The sequence below is a fragment of the Gymnogyps californianus genome, chromosome 3 (genome assembly GCF_018139145.2).
Source record: "Gymnogyps californianus isolate 813 chromosome 3, ASM1813914v2, whole genome shotgun sequence".
NCBI lineage: Eukaryota > Metazoa > Chordata > Aves > Accipitriformes > Cathartidae > Gymnogyps > Gymnogyps californianus.
Genome location: NC_059473.1, coordinates 29,415,173 through 29,442,050, shown reverse-complemented (window position 1 = coordinate 29,442,050; position 26,878 = coordinate 29,415,173). Strand labels below are relative to the sequence as shown.

The 26,878-nt window shown below is 38.8% G+C and overlaps 2 protein-coding genes across 3 annotated transcripts in view; one reads left to right on the top strand and one right to left on the bottom strand.

Moving 5' to 3' along the window:
- CAMKMT (calmodulin-lysine N-methyltransferase) overlaps nt 1-6,794 on the bottom strand; it is a 224,718-nt gene extending 217,924 nt beyond the window's left edge. Inside the window, exons 1-2 of the mRNA XM_050894189.1 lie at nt 6,696-6,794; nt 1,111-1,277 (exon numbers count right to left, since the gene is read on the bottom strand). Coding sequence (XP_050750146.1) covers nt 1,111-1,277; nt 6,696-6,794 — 266 coding nt within the window. The remainder of the gene's footprint in view (nt 1-1,110; nt 1,278-6,695) is intronic.
- Nucleotides 6,795-7,383: 589 nt separating this feature from the next.
- On the top strand, nt 7,384-25,942 carry PREPL (prolyl endopeptidase like). Of its 2 annotated transcripts, XM_050893713.1 has the most exons (15): nt 7,384-7,424; nt 7,971-8,213; nt 10,934-11,134; nt 11,661-11,727; nt 12,386-12,589; nt 14,632-14,755; nt 17,078-17,294; nt 17,878-18,063; nt 19,538-19,741; nt 20,486-20,661; nt 22,122-22,338; nt 22,522-22,671; nt 23,642-23,768; nt 24,858-24,940; nt 25,848-25,942. In XM_050893713.1, the coding sequence occupies exons 2-15, from the start codon at nt 7,995-7,997 to the stop codon at nt 25,926-25,928; spliced, it is 2,256 nt and encodes a 751-aa protein (XP_050749670.1). In that variant the 5' UTR covers nt 7,384-7,424; nt 7,971-7,994; the 3' UTR covers nt 25,929-25,942. The 2 variants fall into 2 exon arrangements, with proteins under 2 accessions (XP_050749670.1, XP_050749671.1); XM_050893714.1 differs by lacking the exons at nt 23,642-23,768; nt 24,858-24,940; nt 25,848-25,942 and having other exon boundaries at nt 22,577-22,663.
- Nucleotides 25,943-26,878: the final 936 nt, after the last annotated feature.

Sequence of the window (26,878 nt, the reverse complement as noted above, 5' to 3'; positions counted from 1 at the left end):
TGGTTTGTTTTCTTGTTGTTGTTCTGTTTTGTAGCCTTGCAGAAATGTCACAATTAATGATGGTCACTTGTTTGTGTTAGATCTTAGTTTCTAAGATTGACTTTAATTTAAAGGTCCCAGTTAAATAAAAATGCACTTTACAATTTTGATGACTTGGGCTCTCCCGAATATCCTCTACTGTGCACAGAATGCAAAATCCTACACAGTGAACAGGGCTAATTAGGGGCTGCAAAACAAGTATTGATTCAGGGATGCTTAAGTTACTGTTGCAATGATACCTGTTGAGGCAAAACCAAGTTATAGAAATGTACAAAACTGAACAAGGAAAAGGAGACCAAAGCAGGAGAAAAGGAAAAAAAAACCAAACCCAAACCACATAGTAATGAATGGGAGCTATAAACTTTTCTGTTTTGCTAAAGCTACTGAGACTTCATTAACACTCCTTCAGAGGGTTTTGGCGGGGGGGGGGGGTGTTGGATTTGGGGGTTTTTTTCTTTTTGTGTGTTTTTGGGGTCTTTTTTAATACAAATATCTTCATTTGTTTTACCTGCTCTAATATAAAGCAGATTTCTTCAAGAGGCATAAATCATTTCTGTAGGAAGAGGAAATTTTTTATTCTTTTGTTTTGCAAATTGGCTTCCAAATTATCATTAAGTTTTACAAGAACTATTAAGAAGAAAACTGAATAAAATATAGATCACTACCAAAAAGCTTTTAGAACTTTACGAATAACATAATGTCATTAAAGTTTTTATTAAGATTACAAGTAAATGTGTTCAGGTTTTTTACATCCTATTTATATCTGAAGAATGTCAAAACAGAAAGCTATTAGAAATATAAAATAAATGCTCATATTTGCATTCTGTTATAAGTACAATCATCAGTATTTTCATTCAAGCTCTGGCACTTCAGTGAAATGTACCAAAAAAAAAAAAAAAAAAAAAAATCAGACAAGCTGCTTACTGCAACAAACAACTAAAAATAACATCTAACAGTTCATTTGTAAACTATGCCCTAGGTACACAAAACACTGGAAGAATGAGTAATGAGTTTTATATTTGAGTCCTGTACAAGATCTTAGGAAGTACTTAAAACTTAAATGATGGTTACCTTAAGGACACACTATACTCAGGATAAAAGATGCTTTTATACTGAACCCAGGTCCCAGTTTCCCCTTCTGTATTCTGGTCTTCTACTGAAAAGAGATTGAACGATGCGAACCTTCTTACAGACACTTGTTGGAGATGCACATCTTTCAAGTGTTTTTTCTTCAGAACCTTTGAAATGAAGAACAAATTAAACATTAAGAATAAAAATTCCAAGAAAAGAACAAAGACAGGTTTATTTAACTGAAGAGGTAAGTCTGGAATCAACCATAATAGCTATGTTATTAGCTAATAGCTATGAATAACTAGTCCAAGTATGTCAAGCCTGAGAAAAATAACAGTGGTATTGATGGTAGGGGTCAAGAGAATGGGTTATGAATTTATTATGTCTCAATACATATATCTCAGTAACTGTAAAGCAAAAATACTGTGTTCATAAGGACACAAGTTCCTAAGTACAAAGCTGCTTTTTTAACTCTCGCTCCAGCAAACCCATGCCAGAATTAGAGAGGCAGACTGGGTTCTTCCTTATCCTCCCATCACCACTGTGAAAGTTTCTGTGCCACTCACTGTCCCTATAGATTAAAAAACCTGAGTGATATGTGTTTGCCAGGTAGACTATTTCCTAGCTTAGAAGTCTACTGCTGCACACTTGCAGAACTGCTGCCAAACTTGCTACCTGTCCCAGGCCCCAGACTTTCAGATGCCACAAGTGCATATTCCCCTACCAAGGCCCCATAAGTGGACTGATGCATTAGCCAACCTTTACATGATCCCCAAAATACAGTCAGCACCAAGTTCAACGCTAAGAGACTGAAGAATTCAAGGCAGTGGCAGAAGCGGAATGTGGTCGTATGCGTTTTGTGTAATAGCTAGATGATTAAAACACTTGTTCAGGAAAGTTAAAACATGGGCTCTCTGTCCTGCATAGTCCACTGTACTCAACCGTGTCTTTGGGGACTGAGGTATCAACTCCTCCGTACAGTAAAACCCGGCACCCAGCCCATTTGAGCTGTATCATTTCACAGAAGACAACTAGCATTTCCCTGCCAGAAAAAAAGGCTTCTTCTTTAGGTCAGTGATGTGGAAGGAGAGACATCCTGGTTTTAATTTCTTTCTCCTAACATTGGACAGCATACATAAATAATGGCCATTGCATTTTTAAAATGAAGGTGCATAAGCAGTCCACAGTGATGAAAAAAAACGGAGCAGAAAAACTCATCGCTATAAATAGACAGAGCTACAAGGAATAGCTCTATTGAGTAGGAGAGCACCACAATTTAGTTTTTTGCCAACTAGAGCTAAATCTGAAGTCAAATGAGAAATAGCTCTCCAGAATTATAAAACTTGAAATGGAATCTTTGCATATGGGATGCGTACAACAAAATAAAGGGTCAGTGATTTTTTTGCTGCACCCAACCTTTGTCGACCGTGCTTTAACTGGAAATGCACTCACATCCAACAGCCTTACAATTTGGTGCCATGACCTATTATTTTGCAGGATACTTGAAAATACTACATATGTGAGCAGAGCAATTGTATTTGCTATGCTGTTAGTTTCTAACAGCAGGTCTGATGCATCAGGCTTATTGCTTTTGGATCTATTTTCATCAGCAGGCCTCAGCATATGAAAGGCACAAGCATTTTCATCGAAGTATTAAAAATGGCTGTGTGCTGTCCACACTATTTCTTCTATTTCTGTAACACATGGCAAAAATACACACATGAAGGAAAACATAAAAATAGCAAAACAGGAGAACCAAATTAAAAGACTAGCAGAATTAAGACATTCATATAATAGCGGCATGCCTGGAAACACAACGGACCAACCTGACAACTAAAGAAAACCACCAAGATCTAATTTTCAGAAAACCATGTTGTTTTGGGGCTTTTTTTAAAGCAAAGGCAAGCCATTACTAACAGGAAAAAAAAATCCAGCAGTGACAACACTTTTCTGTTTTCCATTTTTTGTTCTACAGAGACATCTTCTAGCCACGCTGTAAAATGCATTCTCTGGGTTAGCAGAAAATCTCATGAACATTTGAGTACTCAAAAAAACATTTCTCCCACAGCCTCCAACTAAAATCAAGAGGTCTAAGATCTGAAAAGATCTTAAAGGCTTCTCAGCAGAATAGACACAATCCTTGGTTTTAATGATGACAAAGAAAGAACTATGGTGGGGAAAGAATCACCAGACACCACTGTTCTTTGGTTGGGGCTGATGGCCTCATTATCTCCTCCCTCAGTAACTTTCAGCTAAGTTTCTCTGCATATTTTTATTTAAAAAAAAATCCAGAAGCCTTGTTTCACTCTCTTCAAGATCTTGTTTCGGTACTGAAAGGCCCTGTCTTCTGCACAAGATCTTTACAGGTGTACACAAGTGTTGAGTTTGTACACGGGTCATACATACAAATATTACCCAAATAAATAATATCTTAGGTTCTGTAATGAAAGAGTCTCTTCCAAAAATTAGGTTCCTTAAAAGAAAAAAACACCAAGAATGACAAAAAAACCCCCACACAATGCAAGCTCATACTTTTACCTTGCAGTTTTCCCTCTCTCAAACTTGCATTTTCTTTCCTCTCTAACTTCACCTAGCAATACAGAATTCTAAGGCAATTCTTTCTTCATTAACACACAAGACATTTAAAAAAAAGCATCACCAAACTGTCTCCTGTTTTAGAAAAATTCCAGTAAAATCTTACCACAGATCTCAACTGCAGGGCCCTCGGTATTTAATGACAATATTAGGACCATATTTAGGACTCCCTATAAAACCTAAAGATGTTTGATCTCTCTTCAAACAAACAAACAAACATACATATGGCGAAAGGCAGTCACCTGAAATTCCCCGTATTTCTTTGTGTATCTCATTGTCTATGGCCTGGTTGCACTAAATACCAAATTCAGTAACAGCTGATGGTCTACAAACCTCCACTGAGTTCTATGGCACTGACTGGAACATAATATTTTGTACAGGCAAAAAAGTTTCTACATAAACAGCTACAGCATAATCTATAACTACACCATCTCTAAATAGCATCAGTAGGACTGTGCATTATTTATTTAACAAATAGTTTATTTACCAAATTGTTTTATTCAACTGTAAACAATTTACAAACTCAAGACTAACAAAAACATGGAAAAAAGATCTGGAGCAGAGGCACCCTTCACAGAGAGGACCGCCCTGTCCTCACTTTAGCTTTTATTTTTCAGTTCTGGAACCTAAAGTACATTAGCAGGTGAGCAAGACTTCTGTGAGAAGAAGAGCAAGAGGAAGGTAACAGGCAGGATAAATATATAAAGCTTACAGATTTCAGTAAAGTTTTCATTAAACTTTCTATAAGGAGCAAGTGTACGTATAGGGAGCAACTTAGTTTATGCCTCGTCCTTTAACTTCTCTGCTAAAAACTACAGACTGGATAATGCCATCAATTGCATAGACTGATAGAGCTCAAAACACAGCCTTAGAGAATTTACTCCAGTCATTTATAAATGCACACTACATGTGGAACTTTTACCTTAGCAATTTTTTAAGCAAAAAATATTTTCCTTGATTCTGACAAGCTAAATTTAAAAATATTGCCAAACTTCAAACTCAGTACATACATAAAACATTTCATTGATAAAGAGCACATAGGTAATTATGCAAACCCCTGGTTCTTTATGCTAGCTTCATAGGATACCTGATAAAAGGGCTTTTTTCTTAATTAAATCAGTGAGCACGCACTCAAGCATCCTTACCATAGCAAATCAATTTGTGTATGCATTGAATGAAAGCAAATTCAATATATAAACACACCACAGAACTGATTTCACATAAGGCGTTATTATAAGCAGTATGAAAAGCATTTTTAAAAGCACTGTAAGAAACACTTTGACAGTGCTCCTTTAAAGATGGATATAAAAGAAGGTTCATACCTTCTCCCAATCCATAGATAGATCCAAGCATCACTGTAGCAAAGAGTGCAGAACTGATTTTTACTTCAGATGTACCAGTAAGATTAAATTGATTGTTGTTCATTGTACCATATAAAAATCAACAGAAAAGCTAAAGAACATGGAAAAACCCAGGGAATCTGCAGAGGAAAAGGTCAGATACCTGTAGTTTGAGGACGAAATGGAAACTTTCTCCCCAAATACCTACAAATACGCACCCCCTACACCCCCATTCAATTGTTATGAAAAGTTCCTTACGATTTTAAGAGACTGGGATATGCCAAAGGCAGTATGTTGAAAAGAAATAACAGCTAGTATAGCCGCAGAGCGCAGCTTACATAGTCTGCTAGAACCGAAACCTACAAAGACAAACCTGATATTCCTACCAATAACTCCAACATTTCCTGCTTTACAGTATAACAAACCAGAAGTTTGTCCTGTTGAACAGGACCGGGGAATCCGCAAACCAAAAACACACACAAAGAAAAGGTTGATATTAACCTCCCCATGCCTCCCACTCTGTTACCTGACTGCAGCCAGGTGCCCCTTTCAGCCCAGCTGCTGCCATCGGACCCACTGCCACCACTCTGCCTTCTCGGGGAGAGCTCAAGGTGGGCAGCTCCAGGCATCCATTTGCACAAAACTAAACATTTAATTTATTGGATGTAACATTTACAGCCCTAACAATAACAACTAATGAAACTGATTCGAGTTTTTTAAGCCTTTACGCATATGCTCATCTGCAGAGCAACCCTTTCCAACCTTGCACCACTCCTAAAGGGTCCAAAAAAGTATGGAAGGCCGGAGCTGACAAGCTGCTGTTCACCTGCAGCGCAGGTGTAACCAACCGCTTGCTGCTGCTGCTGCTTCTTCCTCCTCACCTTCCTCCAGGCACGGCCCCACCGCTCACCAGACCGCCAGCAGCTGCAGGTACAGCACAGTTTTTGCTGCCAGGGGAGTGGGGTCTCGCCCCAGCTCCCCATGAAAGGCAGTTTGGGGGTGGGCAAAGGGCAGGAATTGGGTAGCAGCTACGATAACCAACTCCAGCAGCATCGACAGAAGGTGTCAAACCACAGCCTGGAGATCCCAAGCTAGTGCCCTCAGCTGCGGGGTGCCAAGGGGGTGCTGGCCCTCCTCCCGTTAACACTGCTTGTAAGACCACAGACTGCTTTTGGGATCTATTGAAGGCACACTTTAAAGAGCAGTGTGTGTGTATTTATATGTATATATTCTTATTATTACTATTTTTTCCAGGAAGAGGACTGCAAACCCCTTTGCAAGCCCCAGCATACTATTCCTCGCAATCGTCCTGTCAGGGGTGCGGGCAGCTCTCCGCAGGTCGGCTTTCCGCACGCCTCCAGCGCCGGCAGTATTCCCCGCCGCCCCCGGCACCGGCACCTCCGCCCGGGGCAGAGCCCCTCAGGCGCTGCGAGCTACCGGCCATACGGACCTGCGACCGCCCGCCGCCCCCCGGGGCGCGGTAGCCCAGCGCAGAGGGACAGGAGCGGACACGAACCCCCCCCGGCCCAAGGCGACGCAGCCGCGTCGGGGGACGGAGCACCGTTCTAGCAGAGACGCGCTCCCCTCAGGCTGCACCGCCGGCCCGCCCCGCCATCCCGGCAACCCCTCCCGCCCGCGGGCTCCCCCTACCTGTCCGAGCAGCCGCCAGCGGGCTCTCGCCGCTCCCGCACCGCTCTCCTCGCACCTGCCCGCGGCGGGGCGGCGCGGAGAGCCGGCAGCCTCGGCCATGCGGCGGCGGGGAGCGCCTGGAGCTGAAGCGGCGGGAGCGCGCAGAGACCCCCCCCTACGGGCGCGGGGAGCGCTGCCCTGGCCGGCGGGGACTTGCCGCCGAGCTTCCAGTGGCTGCCAGGACCGACCGGCCTAGGGCTGGAGGGGGAGGATGTGGGTGGCCATCTTTGTTAAGGGCAGCGCTGAGGAGACAGGGTGCCGACGAGGCGCACGCTGCCGCCGCGCTACGCCCGACTCTTCAGGCGCGCCGGAGGGGCGGGAGCGCGCCTCAAAACGGGTCGCCTGTGGCCTCCGCGCCCGAGGGCGAAACCGTGTGTGAAACGGGAGCGACTTGAGGAAGCCGTGCTAGGGACCGTGCCAGCCAGCGCGCCCGGCGTGTGGCCGCCTGCCGCAGCTCCCCGTCTCCACGCTGACATCAGCGATGCTCGCCCGCTAGGGCTGGCTGAAGCGCCCTGCCGCCATCTTGGCTACGGGCAGTCCCGGGAGGGAGCCGGGAGCCGCTCCTGCTCGCCTGCCATCTTATCCCGGGCAGCCCCGCCGGAGGGAGAGCGGGTCCGGCCCCGCCTGCGACGGCGAGTCCTTTCGCGGGCCGCGGGCGCTGCCTGGCGTTGGCACGGCCTTGCCGCGGCGGTGAGGGGCAGGGCTGGCGGGGAGCGGAGCCGGGCCGGCTTCTGTGGCCCTCGCCCGGGCGGGACGGGGAAACGGGACCGGGGGCGGTGAAACACGTGGGGCCTTTCCCCCCCGCAGAGCTGCAAACCTGTCAGTTTTCCTGCGAGGGGGGTTCAGCTCTTGCTGTCAAGTTACCCTCTTGCGATAAAGTGATTTTCTTGTTATATGGTACTTATAGGGGGGGGGGGGGGGAAACTTCCCTAAACCTTCCGGGTTTTGGGTTCTTCAACATTTAAACATGCACAGTTGCACCTTCCTTTCTCTTCATTGATAGTTTCACTAGAGTTAAACTTCCAACCACCAGGAACCGCGTTTTGGAGTAACATAGCAGGTTAATATGCAAGCTAAGCTGTGTGTACCAGTAGTTAAGAAACAGCTTAATTTTTACTGCTTCTTCTCATCTGATTTACCTAATGAATCAATATCTCATTTCTTTGAAAGAGAGGAAGTTTTACCTGCAGTTTATGTTATACACAGTGTAAATGATCGGCAGTTTGGGATTTTCAGAAATTTCAGGTTGACTATCAAGAAATGAAGGTTAGGACGTCATGTGTTGGACTGCGAAATCTTCTCCAAGGGCTGAGCTTCAGTGTCAAATACTACTCTAAGCATAACCATCTTCAAACAGTATGTCTTTATAGTAAAATAAAACCAAAAAAATGCCACATCCTGGACTGTTCAGGAAGTACATGCGCACACAGGACTGTGCCACCTGGAAGCATCCTGCCGTGGAGATTCTTTTCCTGCAAGGTATGCTGTTTAAGTATAGACTTAATGTCAACAACCACCTTGGCACATCTGTTAAGGAAGCCTGTTATTTTTCAGATGTCGAGGAAACACATTTTTCCTAAAGGGTTTGAAGCAGGGGTAAAGACTAGGATTTCAGTTATGTTCAAAGACATATACCGTTGTTCAACTTTCCTATACTGTTTTGATGTAAAGCTGCATTTTGGTTGATTTTCCTGCTGTAGCAATTTTTAAAAAATTGGTATCCTCCAGAAAGATTCAGATAAAGTGTTAGGAGAAAACTGCAGGGAGAGAGCAGCTAGTGTAGAGGCAAAGTGTCCAAACTGATGACACCAGACTTGACCACTGTGAGCTGGCTCAAAAAAAATTGACTTTTTCTGTGCTGACCAGTAAGTCATGGTTTGCACCACATTAAATATTAAAATACTCTATTGACGTCTCATAATTGTATTCACATGTGATAAACTATACTTTAAAAGGTACTTGGATTTATTTCTGTAAGTAAATATTGTGTAAATGGGTGGCAACGTATGATGCACAGAGTCAGAAAATGGTCTGAAATAATTTCAGGTCTTCTGTTCCTGTGTTTCTAATACAGAGTTTGCTAAAGGAATTACAAAATTTTACTGCGGTATGACAGCCTGTAAACCGATTTATATGCATAATGCATAAGTACTGTTTAAAAAGATTGGTGTTTTGGTTTATTTTATCTTAAACATGTTTTCAGATGGATGTGTGGTTGTTCTAAAATTGTTTCAAGTTGACAGTGTTTCTTCAAAGATGACCCAAAGATCATGTTGTAACCCTCTTATTTCTAACCATACCATAGACAGTTCCTAAGTCTGTGTCTGAAATGTAAACAAATGTTTCAAGGACAACATATGAAGTCTTGATGGATGAGAACGTGTGGTTGTGTTTATTCACTGGCAGTTCGCTAACACAGTTACAAATGCTGGTTTACAACACTGGTTCCAGGATACAATCAGGTGGTTTTCACCTGAAAGGAAGCTGTTCCTGTTTGCTTTGGAGCAAATGTTTGGAAACTGATTGTCACTGAGATCCTTTGCTATCCTCAAAATCTTTCTAGATGCTCTTCTAGATTATTGGTTTTTCCCCAGGCAGGGAGGTGTACAGTAACTCTAATACATACCTACACTGTGACCACCAGCTCTATATAATATTTCCAAATAAATACAGTGGGAGGTGTTGAAACAAAAGGAGGGGAATCATCAAAAGATTCATAAAGTGTGGAACTTGCCAAAATAAGTTCTGGATGCTAGAATTTTACATAGGTATAAGGGGAGATGATACATGTACATGAAAGAGACTTTTTAAATATCCAGAAACCACATTCAGCTCAGGAAATTCCTGAGCTAAAATCATTGAAGGCTGGATGAATACCTGTTGGGGAATATCATCTGTGCTTTTCCCATTCTTATGCTTTCCTAAGTATCCATTTGTGGCCACTCTGGGGTTTTTGTTTGGTTGCTTCTGGTTTGGGGAATGGTGTTTTCTTCCAGCAGTTTTTCCAGTTACTGGGGAGAGGGTGTTACAACTAACACATCCTGCAGTTTCTCTACCTTGACCAATTACACAGTTGCTCCAGAGCTTCTCTAAGGGCTTTCATGGTTTCTTTGACTTGTGCTTCTGATTTGATACACGAGGCTAGAGGGACCGCTGGTCTGAACCACTAATGAACACTCACATGCTCTCATGAATGATGTGGTTTACGTTCATAGGGTAACTGAAGCAGGTAGTTTCTTCTCCTTTCAAAGTCTACTCGTAACATTCACATTTTAGATCTCATGCATTTGTGAAGACAAACCAGGAAGAAACCAACCATTCTTGGTGCAAAGTGAAGATGGGGTAAAAAGTATATGCTGCTTTTTAAGTTTAGACACATTCACATTATACATTGAATGTTATAATATGCTACTTTGTGTGATTTGTGCAGTGTTATGTACTGTAATATATGTTGTTAAGCTTATTCGATCAAATGAGATTTTACAGCAAGCAAAAAGAAGTAGCATTGTTCTACCCATTTTAACACATTTTGAACATTTTTACAAGAGAAGACAGCTTTGTTGGCAATGAGGTAGCAGTAGTCTGCTGACAGATCGTGGAAAACCAGATCCTTAAGCTTATTCCTGATAAAATTGTTGCAGAACCCATATCAGTTCACTGCTTCACTTCATTCTGCACCTTATGAACATTTATACTAACACTTTTGAGGAGGTGGAGCAAGAACCTGAACAAGCTGCTAGGACTCCTAGGTACAGGGACAGAGGTGTGGGCGGCATTGCTGTCTAGGAAAGGAAATGAGAAATGATACTCTTAAGACAGAAAAATTATGAGAAAACACCTCTGAAGAAGGAAAAACAACAGAATTCCATAAAAATTGACTAAAAACTAGTTCTAGAACAAGAACAAACATATTTACATATAATCAATTAAGAGCATACATTAATAGCACCCTAAATTTTGAAGAGAAGACCTCAATAAATGTGTCAAGTAAAGCACATTTGACAATGCGTCCCTAAAAGATCAGGAAAAATTGAAAAGAAAAAACTTACTGTGTTTTTTCTTTTTAATGGCACGTGCTATTGTAATAATGCAAAGTTGGGTTTGGGTCTGTAGCTCAGGAGATACCATTATTGCCTCAATATATTCATATTGGAGTACAGAGTCCTGGCTTGTAGCCATTGTTGTCTTTCCTTACTTAGCAGGAAGGAACAAAAATCCCTTCCAAAAGGAAGCAAAATACATCCATAATAACTTCAGAGCTTTTGTACAAGAATCTTCTGAAATCAGAGCAGGAAAACTGGAATAACATTTCAGCAAGATACAAAGCTATGACAAAAAGAATCAAGGAAAAATTAGAAGAATTGCACAACAAGTATACATTCAATTTGGGAAGCCCAAGGGTAAGTGGCAAATAATACAAACATTTCTCATCATTGAGTACAAATAAAAGGCAGTGAAGCCATTCCTGCTATAAAGTGCTGGTTTACTCTTTATTTTACGGTGGTGGTTTTGAGTTTCGAATATTTTCATAATTGTGGAGAGTAACAGCATGTGTTTAGAACAGCTTATACCTGTTATGAGAGTGTATTTACCTTAATTTCTCCATAGGCAAAAGCAAGTAAAGATACAATAATCATCTGACTTTTGGATAAAGAATACAAGACATTGTAAGTTACGAGAGCAATTGCAGGTGATGTGAGCCTTTTGTAAAATTTAGAGCAGGTACAGGTAGTTTAAGTACCCTAACTTTGAAAGAACCTTTCTGATGCGTGCAATTCCTTCTTCAGTATCAAATATATGTGCTATATTCTGTCATTTGTGTACGTTACAATTGTGTTGTACAGAACAATGATTGAATATAGGGATTCTAAGGAAATAGTCTAACTATATGTTGGACTTGAAACATGTTTGTTTTGTATTGAACAGATCAGGTTTGGAGAGAATGTGTACTTTGAAGAGAATGGCTGCGTATTTCTTTCAAAAGCAGATGATGGTAAGGGATTTCTCTTCCTAAAACGGTACGATTGTTAAAAATGTTGTACGTGTATCACTTAGTGTACTTGTCTTACATTAAAGCTTAATTGCTCTGTTTCTTAAAATAACTAAACTAAAAATACTTGTATAAAATTCTTTAATGATTGATTAATAATTCTAGAATCCTGAATCTGAAAAGCTGAGGTGAAGAGAGTTAGAGAATAATATATATTGATACTAAGGCAAGTTTTTGGAGAGGGAAGAGAGAAGTCACTTCTTTTCAGAGCCCTAACTTAACATTTTGAAAAAGGAAAAGCACATTCATGCTTTTTTTATTTCTGAGGGGGTGAAAAAAAAAATTTACTAATTGTATTTAGTAAAAACAACTGTGCTTTAGGTATCTGAACTTTAAAATTTAATACATTAATACAAAGCCAAGATCTACACTTTTAAAATATTTTTAATAATAACTACAAGACTTTTTTTTTCCTGGAACTTTAATTTTTTATTTTTACGAAGTGCATTTGCAAATATGTTGCAAGACAGATATTTGGTGTTAATACATTCCAGTAGTATGCTTGTGAATATTGCAGGCAGACTTGTTAAATATAGGCATTAACAACCACTGTTCATTTTGACAGTGCCTTAATTACAGGATTTTTTTGCTACTCTTCCAGATGAAGGAAATGTTGACATTTTATTCAGTACTGAAGATCTTGGCTTTTCTGATGCCTTTATTCAACGGATCAGAATTTCACCAGATCAGAGATACATGGCCATCAGCTTAAAAAGCGAAAATTCTGAAGAGGCAACCTGCGTTATTATGAAACTTGGTCATTTTCCTGTCATGGAAAAAGTAATTCCAAGTGTATTTAGTTTTGGTAAGTTGTTTATAAATATCCTGTGGATCACACCAGCTTTCAACACAACATTTTCGTTAGTCTACAAGTAATATTAAAATATTTAAAAACGTAAGGAAGCAACATTTTTAGATTTAATCCTTATAGCTGTTGAATTGTTTCTTATTTACGATTTCTTCCACGCTGCACATTTACAAGTATTCTGATGTGGATGAAAGTGACTGCTTTCATGATACAAGCTTTCCTTTCTTGTAAAAGCGAGCATTTATACATGTTTGAACAGTCATGCATATTGTTCTTTTTATTGAATTCAATACGCTTCTTTAAAAATTTACTGACATAACTGTTTGCAATATAAAGATCTTTTTGAGAAATGTTCTAGTTATTAAACCCTTACAGCTACAACTGAAGTCACTGATAGCTGTAGGCACTTAGCTTCGCTGAAGAGTGTGCAAGTGCTACCTACTATTAAGTATTGGCTGGAACTTCAACTGGACTCTAGAATGTGGGTCACAATTCAGAGGCCGATGAAGTCAGTCAGGCCTTGAATCAATTCTTTCAGAATACATTGCAGAGCTTTACATTGCTGTTAAAATAAGCAGAGGTAAACTGCAGTGAATGGGGAAATCTTTCTTTTTTTATAGTATGTTAAAGAATATAGCAAAAAGAGTGCAGTAGTGTGTATATAATGTTTCACATCTTGTATTTCAGATTATATTAGATGTCATCAAGTATATATAGTGCAGTAAGCAATTTGCCTGGGCAGGGCAAAAAATTAAAATTCTAGGTAAAACTTCCTAGTTACAAAAATGAAGAGTAGCAAGAATTTAATATTGTAAGTGTTTGCACAATTGAAGTTTATAATGCCTGTTGAAAACTAGGCCTGCAAATTTGCCAGTGACGTTTTTCACTATACTTGATTTGAACATCTGTCTAGGTTTGTCTGGAAGAATCAGTCCATTTAAGAAACCAACTCCTTGTTGCCTACATAGGTGTAGGTTGCCTACAGATTATGACAGAGAATAAGACTACAAAAAATGACTATCAGAATGGTAGAGATTACACCTATTTTGTAAACTTACTCAGGTGTAAGTGAGGTACAGAGGTATCATGAAGTACAGAGGTACCTCAATCATGAGCAAGAGAATTAGGTCTTATGACCACTTGGAAAGTATATGCTTGTATTGCATGATATGCAGTAGCAGGCAGACAAATGAAAGTTCTTGAAAATTTACATCTGTGGTTTTTTAAATGCTAGGCTATAGAAGAACTTGGATTTCCCTTCTAAAGGTTTGTCTTCATAGTGAACCGTCAGCTACCTGTGCACTTTGGAGCCACATTGCTGTTCAGATAGCAAATTGTTTGCATTACTTCAGTGTGGTACTTCCTTGGGTTTTGTACTGAAAATTAGTATTTATGCATAAGACAGCATACAATAACTTTTTAAAGCATATGTATTAAACATCATTCTGGTGGCTGTAGGAGCAGCAGAGATAGCAGTAATTTGGCTGGATCAGTCAGATTACTAAACTTCAGAATAGCAAGGTTCCTGTATTTATAAGTTTCTGATGTTGGTGAATGCATATACAAGCACAGAAAACCAGAGAATTTTTATCTCAGCAGTACCCATGGGGCACATGCATCATCTCTTTTCTCTAAATGGTTTGCATGCAGTCACATGCAGTGGTGCAGAGCTCATACTCTCTATCTCGCTGACTCCATGTAAACCTCTGTTTCTCTGCTCAGTTTTAAACAGCCACACATCTTCTATTTTCCTGTTACCTCCAGAACCCCCACAGGGTCAAGAGCTTCCTCTTCCTGAGTCCTCTGCGCTCCCCCCCCCCCTTTTTTTTAAAAATATATTATGAGATTCTTGTTCTGTGGTATTAAGAGAAACCATGGAAGAATCTTTTCGTGGCTTACCCCAGCCTCTGGGATGTAGAAGTGCTGTCCTCAGTTCCATGTCAGCTGCAATCCACCTTTTTTAGCATCATGGAGCTCCATTTTCTCTCAGTAATAGTATATACTGTTCCAAATTTGATACGCATTTGTCTTTTTTCCAGAATGGGCTACAAATGATGTTCTGTATTACACAAGTCAGAAGAACCTTAAATGCCAGAATGTGTTTATGACCACTTTCACTAATCAGAAACATACTAAGTTAGTTTATACAGAACAAGATGCAAGGTAATGCTTACCTAAATATAACAAGTCCTTTACATATTCTAGAGTATTTTATATGTAAAATATAACTGGTTTGGAAAACAAATTCTTCCGTATCATATTCTGAATGGTAAAAGACATTTTTAAGTTGTGTTCTGCTGTCAGTAGTGCCTTATCCAGTCTGAGAATGTGCTCTGTTCTCCTCTTGATATGTGATCAACAGAGATTTAACTTTCCTCTCTTACCTCATGAGTTCAGCTGAGTTTATAAATGTCAAGGTCAGTCTCAGGTCAGGGTGTCCTTTAATGAATGTGTGACAGTTTCATACAGGGTAAATCAGACTGTGGATTTCATTTTGTTTTCTCTGCTATTGATGTCTGATACATCTTTTAAAAAACATAGAAGTTCAGGCTAATCCTTGCTCTGGGTAATGGATGAGCAAAATCATTACAGCATTCCCAGAGATAGAACTATTGTTGACTGCATACCCTCTCAATAACCTTTCTTTAAGCAGTGGTTTAGGAAGACAAGAAGTCTCTTGCTAAATTGAGTGCAGAACTTGTTTTTCAGCGATGTAGCATGTGGTAGACTTACACGGCATTCCATAAATGTTTGTGATTATTAATGTTCAGTAAAGAAATTTCAATTATACTTTCATCTAAAAAACCAGAAAAAAATCTGCAATTGAGATGGAGTAAATAAGATCCTTTTGTTCCAGCTGCATTTGATGCATACTTTTGGAAAATAAGTTGCACTGACCTGACACTTCCCCACAGGGAAACTGTTGGCATAATTCTGAAGGTCATAGTCGTTACAGTAAATCTACTAGAAACTTACTCTAAAGGTTCATGTGCTATTGCAGCTCATAACTGAACTCACTTGTTCATCGGAGATGGCAAGACATTCTTTTGTATTGCCATTGAGCAGTTCCGTTCTACAGCTCACCAGCTCTTTTAGGTGCAATCAAATTTTTTTTTTTGAAGCTGAAAATTTCTTGACTTCCTTAAAAAAAAAAAAAGCTACAAAGACAAAAAAAAATTGTAATATCAAGGTCAGAGTCCTTGGGGAGAAGCGTAACCTGCATTTCAGCTTGACTCTCGTAGAGGTAAGGTCAGCAGAGCTGAACTGTTGGAATCTCTACTGAATGCAGTGCCACGCTCTTGCCAAATTCATGTGTATTGGAGAGGCAGGAGGCTGATTCCTTGCAGACTTTAGATCCCCTGCTGTGCCTGTCCTCCTAAAGATGTCAAGAGGGTGCAATTAGAAAAAACAATAGTACCAAAAAAATTGGAGTCCCTCCACCTGCAAATAATTAAAGACACTGAAAATGCTGTCTAAAGCATCCTTTCCTTCAGCAGTCAAATATTTTGAAGTCTAGAGGGATCATTATTGCATTCATGTATCTGATATGTATAATGCAGATTACAGTACTCAACCCTGCAATTTCTTGATGAAATCTTCTAGATCTTTGTGTTGGACAGTTTTGGTTTTAGACACATCCAGTCTTAAAGATTCAAAATGGCAAAGAAACTGCTATGTCCCAAGACGTGACATTCCAATTAATTAGGATGACTCAGAGAAATTTGAATCTGAATTTCAGCCTGAACTTGCCTAATATTATCATCCAGCCACTGGTTATCATTCTGTTTTCTGTTTCTAGATTTCAGAAGCATTTAGAACCAGTAGATAGTTCCTAGTTTCTTACATAGTTCCAAAACCAGTTCCTAGTTTCCAGCTTTGTTGCTGCAACACTGTCCGTCTTGTCTTATATAGGCCTCTGTACTTTTTTTAAAAATAGTCTTTTTTTGTCTTAGTTGCTTCAGACAAAGTTAGGTCAGTAACACTTAGGCTTTTTATCAATTTATCTTTATAATAGCTCTTACTTTTCTTATTGCTGTTCCCACACAATGTCCTTTATTAATTTTAATTTAATTACCCGTTACTACTTTTTTTTTTTTTAAATAGGGTTACGAGCTCAATAAAAAGTTCTAAGTTTTGCCTGAATTTTAAAGCCTATATACATCAGTGAGCTTCCAGTCTATCGGAGTGATGGAAAAACCTGGATTCAGTTGGGCAAAAACTGAACTGCTTTCCTTGCAGATTTCCGGTTCCACACACAAGATTGTAGGTTTTTGTAGGGATTGTAGGATCCTTATAATCCCAGGATAAATGCAGCATGAGTGGGTTTGGGAACCAAGTAGCCTGGAATTTCTCCAGCCTATTTACAAGCATGCTGTTTCTTACCTTGCAGATGGAAGCCCATGATTCTGAAACAACCAATGTATTCTTAAAATACTAGTCAAGTTTAAGCTTTTTTTTTTTTTTTTTTTTAATTATTCCTTACAGATTCTTTGTGGACATACATTGCACAAAAGATAGGCGTTTTCTCACTATCAACAGCAATAGCAAGACAACCTCGGAAGTTTGGCTGGTTGACTGTAGACATCCTTTTAAGTCACCTGCGCTTGTACAAGCACGAACAAAAGGGGTCATTTACCACACTGAGCACAGAAATGACGAGTTATATATTCTTACTACATACGGAGAACCTGCAGAATATAAGGTAATTTTAACTGATAATAAGATTCATAGGATTCATTCAGATACCTGTTGCAGATCACACAGAAATAGTAAGGCTGGCTTTTAATTCTGTGCTTCACAGCTTACTGAAATAATTTAAGAGAATTACACAGAGCGCTGCATGGATTGAAAGACTGATAGTAGTACATGGAGTCTCACCTGTAGCATGCCAATTTGATTCTAACTCCTTTGGCAACATCAGGAAATGTGTATGCTTTAACAGTCATTTCCCCTATATTAAAATTTAAGTTGGTGATCTCAGTCTGTGTAACCAAACCACCTACAGTTCTGCTGGCCACACTGAAAGCACTTATTGCATGAAAATCTTCTGTAGATTAATTGATGAGAATTGAACTTACTTATCCAAATGCTACTGAATTGTTCTTCCATTTTGCCCAAGTAAAGGGAGTTTAAAAACCTCCAGTTTTAGTCAGGCAAAACCCCCCAATAAAAACTAATAATTTTTTGCAATAGAAATGTGGCATGAGATCACCTATGTGTCTGTACATCTCATTTGTAACTCTTATTACATCTTAGTAATGCAAGGTGGTTTTTTGTTTTTATAGTTGATGAAGGCACCAGTAGCTTCCAGTGGCATGGAGAACTGGCAGTTAGTTTATGCACCGGAAAAGAAAACCAAGCTAGTAGACTTGGAGATGTTCAGTGATCACTGTATTATGTTCCTGAAGAATGCTGGTCATCTTTACTTAAACGTGATTTCTTTTGTTTCACATTCAGTTCAGTCAATAAAGGTATGTTATAGCTTGCCTTAAGCAGCATAATATTTTTCCAGCACTATTTCTTTTTTTTTTTTTTAACATAACATTATAATGAAAACAAAGATAAATTCCAAGAGTCTAAGCGGTTTGGAAACTATAATACTGCCAAGTTTGTTGTTATGACTAATTGTATTACTTGTGGCAGTTCTTCAGGATTTCATGTGGTGGCTTATTGCAGCACTTAAAGTTAGAGAGCAGCTATCCTATGAGTCAGTTCTTTCTTCCACTTATTACAGTCAAGCTCTTTACAATACAGCTGATTTCTAACGTAAAATAGGACTTGATTCCCTAAATGCTCAACTTAATTTTACTGGGCCTATTTTTGGTTACACTCATCAGTGTAAGCAAGGAAATAAGCCTGGCCCTCCCACAGAAGAAAGGTTAGAACATTCAGAAGACAAGTATGGACACTGTCCTGTAATACATAGGAAGAGTTGACATTGCAGTACAATTTGTGCAAAGTATTTCTTTCCTTCTCTAGTTGTTGCTAAATACTTGTGGAATAAAAACAAAGTGACTCAATTCAAAACCATGATTTACGGAGACCATTCTGACGAAATATTTAATTAATTTGTTTGCCTGAAAAATACAATGATGTGAACTACTCGCAAGTTTATTGCAACAAGCTACCAATGCTGCATTCTGTAAAACTGCTACAGAAAAAGGTTTTCAACAAAGTACACTGTATGGTCTCCGAAACCTTCATTTTTGAAAATGGTCATAGTTTATCTATTCAGAAAGGGTCTGCAGTTACTCTGGAGAACTTGGACTTTTGCTGCCATTTCAGAAGTCTCTAGCAACCTAACCCAAGTAAGTAGTGGCCTGGCAGAGGGTTTGACTATGTCCCTGCTGCTCTCAAAGAATGAATCTTGATTTCTTTTATTCTTAGCAGAGTTAAAAATCTTAAATATAATAGCAGTAAGTGTCTGAGGGTGAATGTGCCAGGAAGAGGTTTTGTTCTTCACAGTGGCTGGCACTAGGAACAAAGTTAAAAGGCAGGGGTTTTCAGTGGCTTAGCATTACTGAGCTAACTCACAGCAAAAGCATAACAACTGACATGGACTTGGCTGTATAACATGTTGAAGTAGGAGTGGAAATCAGAGGAGAAATAGGATCTAAAAAATAAAAACAATGCAGAATCATTTCAAGGAGTGTTTTAGTTTAAAAAAAAAAATCTGCACTAATGCCCATTTTAAACTGAATTTGGATTTATTCTTCTTTTTTATTTCATTGTTGAACTTGATCCAATGGCCTTGGGGAAAAGTTTGCCAAAGTCTTTCACTTTTAAATTCAGTAATGAAACAGTCAAAAAGAAATACAGATTGTGCTACATACAAACTGAAAATAATTAGCTTGATATTCAAAATCTTTTCCTCTGAAGGACACACTAGGCAAAATTTACAGAAGCAGCGTTAAGGGTCTCACTTGAAATGCTGTGTTTTCTCAGCTACCTACGTGGGCCTGTGAATTTGAGTTGGAATCTCATCCTGAACATACCACCAGCACTTGCTATTTTCAGCTCACCTCCCCAGTACACCCCCCTAAGCGTTTTGCATATTCATTTAAAGAAAATAATCTCATTGAACAAGCTGTGCAAGAGGTACCAATTATTACGAATTGTCACACTACACGTTTACTAGCTAAAAGCAAGGTAAGATTTTTCAGTCCTTTTCCCATTCCCTTTATTCTTCCTTTCCTCCCCACCCATTTAAAGAAAATGCATTTGGCAGGGAATAGAGATTAAAAAATGTAAAGAGCAGTTGGTGCTATAGTTACTAAACAGTGGGTGTTTTCTTCTGTGCTATAGAGAAGAACAAGAAAGAGTCGTGATAAGATTTTTTTTTTCCATTAACCTGGGTGTGCTGGAGGAGATAACAGTACACGATGAGTCAAGAATCTTAGTATACTATACCTTAGATGTTAGTTGATGTATGGTATCGTACTCTCCATGATAAAGGAAGAAGATGCCAGCTGTTGAAAAGAACACCCCACAACCAGCTGCACAGTATAGATCAAGAAAGGAAAGTTTTAACAGCCTGAGTTTAAAAAATTGGAGATGTTAATAAAGAGTTTGTGCTGCAGTAAGTGGTAAACTATTTTGTTAATAATAGATATTCTCGGTGTTAAAGGGGGAAGGAAGACTTGGGTGCTTTGGTAGTTTAAAAACTCCTCAGGTGTTGCACTTAAATGAATTTTATACTCTGCATCCATAAGCCTACACAGCAGAGGTTCAGTCTCTTGCTTTATTTTTCAAGAGTGCTTTGTACATTCTAAGTGAAAAAAATTACTGTAATCAAAAAAACACATTTTAAAATAAATAATTGAAGTTTTCATTGCCATGTGTCATTGAGATTTCTGCAGTGTCCTTTATTGTAAAATACTCCTTCATTTCCAGGATGAAACTTTGGTGCCAATTACAGTTTTTCATAATATGAATTCTAAAGAGCTACACAGGAAACCACTTCTAGTTCATGTATATGGAGCTTATGGCATAGATTTGAACATGAGCTTTAAAGAAGAGAAGCTGATGTTAATTGAAGAGGGTTGGATATTAGCATATTGCCATGTTAGGTAAGTCAAATACAAAATGGAATTAAGATTTTAATCTGTGGGATATACAGATATTTCTTGATATGCAACTGAAGAGGTACAGAAATAATTTTTTCATGTAGCTATACCTAATTCTTCATGCTTTTCACTTCCATCTCTTTTTAGATTTTTTTTTTTAATTAGTTTTTAAACAAAAAAATAAATTTACCTCAGGAAAAAAAAAATTATACTTTCAAGACCACATACTTCATTTAGGTTTCTTAAATCAACAGGATGGTTGTACGTAACTTTTAATCTTTTGAAGTCTCATTACTTCTTGTCTCATCTTTGCTCAAGAAAAATTTTGATAACACATTCAAATTGCGATGACTTGCTACCTCCCTCTCTTTCCAAGGGCATTGTGTACTAATGTTCAGTCTGCATCTTCTGAAAGCCATTTGCCTTCTACAGCAACAACTAAGCATTTAACCTACATCTCTTGTTCTTTTATTGGCTAAATCCTCTGTCTCCAGTTTAGCTACAAATCCACTAGTTTTATAAAACTACTATGTACAATAGGCTTCACATTTTCATTGAGATAATAATTCAGTAGGTAAAGAAGATAACAAAAGAATCACTTTAGGGAGGGGAAGGAAGGGGGAGAATAAGCAATTGTTTGAAATACCAGTTTCAAAACAAATTCAGCATAGAAATATATTGTCTGCTATATTCAGTGGCAAGCATTGTGCTGTTCTTCCTCCTACCCTTCTAAGTATCTTAAGATGCAAGGCAGTCGTAGATGAAGATGGATTCTTCATCCAAAGATGAAGAATTTTGGCAGACTAATCAGTTAATTCATTTTAAACTTGAAACCTGAATAAGGAAACTTCAGGTGGCTTAGAACCAAAATTGTGGTTGCATAGAAAGGAATAGAAATAAATTTAAAAATTCTGTATTACAAAATACAACATTTCAAGTAGTATTTGAAATTCACAAACTAGAAAAAAACCCAACACTTTCTAGCAGTCTCAGAATTTAAGCTACGCAGAAGACAAATCCTGAGAGTCTCAGCGTGGAGCTGAGAAATACTATTTTACTGTTTTTAATAAAAGCTAGTGTTAGTGACAAAAGTATTGAAAACGTTTTAGATACTTTAATAGTTTCCTGTATAAAAAGATAATATTAGTGTCTGATTGTGTATTGCCTACAATGACAGTGTCATTTCCTAAAGTGCTTTTCCTGTGAGTTGCAGGACACAAGCATACAAGGGCATGGAGTGTGCAGTTAGGATTTTCACCAATCATTGTGCACGGATTTTTTTGTTTGCATATTGTGTATTTTAGCCATAAAGGAAGGTAAAGACAAGAATAGAGAAAAGACGAGTTAACTGGGAAGGCAGACTGTCGTTCTGCAATTCTGTGGCAGCTACTGCTGTCCTTTCATTATCTAAAGCTTTGCTGTGTAACGTTTTCCAAAGAGACTCGAATTGTTTCACATTTCAGGGGTGGAGGAGAGCTAGGCCTTAGCTGGCACAAAGATGGATTTCAGCATAATAAACTCAAAGGTCTCCATGACCTTAAGGCTTGCATCATGCTGCTGCACGAACTAGGATTTTCTCGGCCAAAATACACAGCGCTAGCAGCTGCCAGTGCGGGAGGAGTTCTTGCAGGAGCCCTGTGCAACACTGATCCAGAACTTATCAGAGCCATGGTTTTACAGGTGAGGTGCTGCAGACCTTTTATGGATTGTGACGTTAAACTGTTTTCTGTTTCATTCTACCAGTTTCAGAATTGGAAACATTCCAATTCAAAATTCACTTTCCTCATTTGTTTGAGAAAACCTTGACCTAGGCATTTGTCCTATCGGCCAACGTTTGTTTTTTTTTTTTTAATAACTTCTAAGGCTCCTTTCGTAGATGTTCTAAATACAATGATGAAAACTCATCTCCCACTGACAGTTGAAGAACAGGAAGAATGGGGAAATCCATTAGCAGATGAAAAATGCATGAAGTATATCAAAAGCTATTGTCCATACCAGAATATTAAGCCACAGGTAAAACTATGCTTTCTGTGTGGAATACTACAGTAATAAAGTGTAGCAGTTTATAAGAAAACAAAAAGTGGATAACTGGAATTTAAAAAAAAGAAGTCTATTTTACCTTTTCAGTGCTTTAAACCCCAGTATTTTAGAATTGTCTTAGGTGCTGCTTTGTGTTAAAATGAATCATTAATACAAATATAAACTATTTCAGTAATAATCTTAGCAATATTTGGAGTCATAATTGACTACTGAAATTAAGAAAATGCCTTCTCCTAAATAATCGATAGATTTCAGAAACTGCTTTTGTTATGGGACTGCCAGGAAGTAACAGATTATTTATCGTACAACAAACCTCAACATGTAAAATACCTTCTCCTTTTGTAGGGGGTTTCTGTTGTTCTACTGAGTTTTGCAGACTTTGTCACAGGAGGAAGGAGGTATTTTCCACTGATTAAATACCTTTTCAGAGGCAAACAATGAAACGGAAAAGGAGCTATAGCTTTGACATTGTCATCTCAGAGGAAATCTTTCTTTATTTGAAGTAATGTGTTAGCTGTGTTGCATAGCTTCATTAAGTAAAACTTCCTACGTAAAACCAACTACTTTTTATGTGTAGAAAAGACTGCAAAAGTAAAGCTCAACTACTGTTCTAAGGTGAACCGTTCCATGATTATTACTGCCCTTTTTTTGCAATCATCAGCAAGCAGACACGTATCAGACCTTTACCAGTGGGGAGAGGATGTTTTTGATTACCTTTTGCAAGTAGATGATCCCCTAATATGAAGTCATTTTTCAGACCAAAATACTTTTGCAGTTAGAATGATAACAATGCTTTTTTAAGAGCATGTAATTACGTAATAGATGTGTTTTTAGATAAACCATAACAAGTAATACAGTAAGATAAATAAAGAAAAATTTGTTACTCACTTCATGAGAAAAATCAGTTGTCAAATATTTAACTGGTTTTGTTTTTTAATCTCAGTGTTATCCTTCAGTTTTTATCACGGCATATGAAAATGATCAACGGATACCACTAACAGGAGTCCTACGATATGTTCAGAAACTTCGGAAGGCTGCACTAGATCATGCCAGCAGAACAAGTAAGAAAGGTAAGAATAAGAATATTACAGATACATGGAGTTAACTAAACCAGAATATTAGTAGTCATGTAATTAAACACCACAGAGATTGGCTCCTTCTTAAATGCATTCATTTGTACAATACAATCCAGTATCTAAAGCTCTGAAGTAATTTCTGTTATCTGCAAAGATAAGATGTGCAGTCATACTGACAAATAGATAAACCTCAGCTTCTAAGATGCACTCTCCAGAGCCTTAAGAGGGACCAGATATCTCTATATTGTAGACCTGCCTGAAAAGAGTTAAACCCATATGTGTTAAATATTAATCGTGACAAACCACAACAGGCTCAGGAAACCCTCTGAGACGAAAAAAAAAAGAAGACTGAGCCCAACTCATATTCTCCCAGTCTTTCCTACGCCTCAACATATGGCGACTCTTTGGACAGGGCTAGGTGAACCCATACTGTCTAGTCCAGCTACTGATACGGTCAGACTGCAGTTCTCACCAACACATGGATAAAAATCTTATTTTTGCTGCTCTATCAAAACCTCCTTTTCCCACTTCGCTAAAACTGCAGGTATTAGTCCAAGTTAGAATGACAACAATGCCAAGGCGTAGATGCTTTTATACCTGAAACTTAACACTAGCTTTGGGACTGTTTCCAGCAAAAGGTACGTTCAAGCCTTACTATTTTCCAGTACCATCTAATCTGGGGAGAGGCTTTTACCATCAGTACCAAAACAGATCTTCGATTAGCTTTTCTAAATTTCATTATGCCCCTTCTCTGCTAGCAGCACAACTGCAGTGGTTGAGAAAGGATAGGAGATGCTGCAATTGCTGTTGCGGTCTTTGCTGAGAAAGAAAAAAAAAGCACGTCTTTCCAAAAAGACTCAGAGCGAGAACAAACATGCTAAATATATAAACATTTTTCAAATATCTAGTTACTAGAAATACAAATAGTTCATCCAGCAAGCCCCTATATGATTCTTTTCTTAAGGAACAACAAATTTTGTCAGGACAGAGTGCAGAATTGTCTATCCCTAAACAACTCACGTCCCCACTTACCTTTTTGCTCATTCATTCAATGTCAAGTGATCGCTAGCTTCATTGTTCCAGGAAATTGGATCCCTAATATCATCTTAGACATCCGGGCAAATGGCAGTCATTGTGATTCATCTTGGGAGGATTCACTGAATGAGGTATGTTCCCTTTATTGCCCACGTCCATAACATGTTGGAGGGAGGTGTCCCCTCAATTGATACTTCAACCTCAGTAGTTCATGCAGTCTTTGGATGGATGTTTGAAGGATCAAAAGAAAAAAAAAAAAAAACCAAAAAACCAAAAACCTGCTGGAATTAAGGTTGTTCTTGCAACCTTTTATATATGTTGCAAGAGCACCTGCTGGTTTTATTTATATATATATAAAAACCAGCAGTTTATATACACATAATTATATATATTTATCAATATATATTTTTTATAGATACAAAAGAGCCAGTGATAGCCAGGTTATTGAACCTCATTGTGCCTTAAGCCTCAAAACAGTGTTAAACTCCCACTGCAATGTGCTGAGAGCTTTGAATGAAAGGTTTTAAGTTGTGCAAAACATTGTTCCAGCAGGAAAAGTCTTGACCTGTAGAGTATTAAGTGCTTAAAATTGTCATACTGGCTATTTACTTCCATCTTCCTCATGAGTAAAACATATATGATGGGTTTGATCTTTGCATTTTGAAATGTATGATCTGTACTATCAAAGGACGCTACTACAATTAGGTTTCAAGATTTTGCACTTTCTACAACTGTGCATGTTAAAAGCAACATACTGCCAAGACCTGCCGTATTGTTTCCAGTGTCTGAGACTATCACAGTTGGATACAAATTCTATTACTGTTAATTTTAACAAATCCTAGCAAATGTTATTTGGTGGTTGTGGCAGTTATTCCCAAAATCAATTCTTTCAGGAAAAGCCTCATTCTGTCTTGGGGCGAGATATTGCTTAGCGTTAGTATGGGAAAGGAAGAAAATTAGAATAGCTGTACAAGAACCTGAAGGCTTACAGTGCAAAGGTTTTTTTTATTTTGTAATAAAATATTTTTGTTATTTTAGGTTGCAAGACACCTTGCTTTTCTGAACAAAGAACTTGAGGAAGTATGCCATCTCCAACATGATAGCAAATCCTGCAAATAGCTAATAAACACATTGATCACCTGAAGAACTTTGGGTCAGATTTTTATTTCTATGAAAAGTGAACACAGTCTCCAGAGAATCTCTCCCCTTAGATCCCTGCTTTATGGGCATAAGCAGACAAGAAATTCAAAGACGAAGTTGGGTGTGGCATTGGCTTACAAACATACAAACTACGAGCTGAATTTCTCCCCCTGCCAGAGAGTACAGAAGTAGCCGCCTGCATTAATCAGTTTGTTTGGTACTGTTCTGTTCACATAAGCAAGCAGTGCAGCACTGTACAAGTGGAGCTGAAGCGCAACGGTTGGTGCGTAAAGCCTAACATGTGAATGTCCTGGTTTCGGCTGGGATGCCTTAGCTGACCTCTGAGCAAGGCACAAAACTGCTACACGTTGCTTGTTAAGATAGATGCGTGGTGCACACCTAGGGCCAGCAACTGGTACAAGCAGTTGGTGGAAAAAACCCTATGTGGCCATAAGGTCCTCAAACCAAAACGGAGTTCCCCAGATCACCCCCGTGTCCAAAACGGACTGCACCAAGTCAAATGCTTATCCTTCCGTTGTGTCACATAAGCCACTGTAGGTGCACCAAATGCAAATCAAAATGTGAACAAGTGTGACATTCAGTAGAGTTGTTTCAGTTGCTTACTCTGAACTAGTGTATGCACACCTCACCTCAACCTTAGGGTAAAAAAATAAGAGAATGAAAATGTATTCTAACTCGGGGCGGGGGGGGGGGATCAATTGGAAATGCAGTCCTGACTACAGAATTAGACATATTAGCTATATTTTGTTCTTCTTCTTACTAACTTTGAGGATAATCAGAGCTGTTAGAGTTGAGAGAAGAGGTAAGCCATCACAACTTTATATATTAGTCTTGCTTGCTTTTACCTATTTTAACAAATACAGGGCCACCCCTTTAGAAGTTACCATGAACTGCCACAGGCTCTGGAT

Coding starts and splice junctions, on each gene's coding strand:
- PREPL (XM_050893713.1), top strand. CDS start 7,995: ATGAAGGTTAGGACGTCATGTGTTGGACTGCGAAATCTTCTCCAAGGG. Junction 14,756..17,077: donor TATACAGAACAAGATGCAAG/GTAATGCTTACC, acceptor TATTCCTTACAG/ATTCTTTGTGGACATACATT. Junction 22,339..22,521: donor TCAGAGCCATGGTTTTACAG/GTGAGGTGCTGC, acceptor ATAACTTCTAAG/GCTCCTTTCGTAGATGTTCT.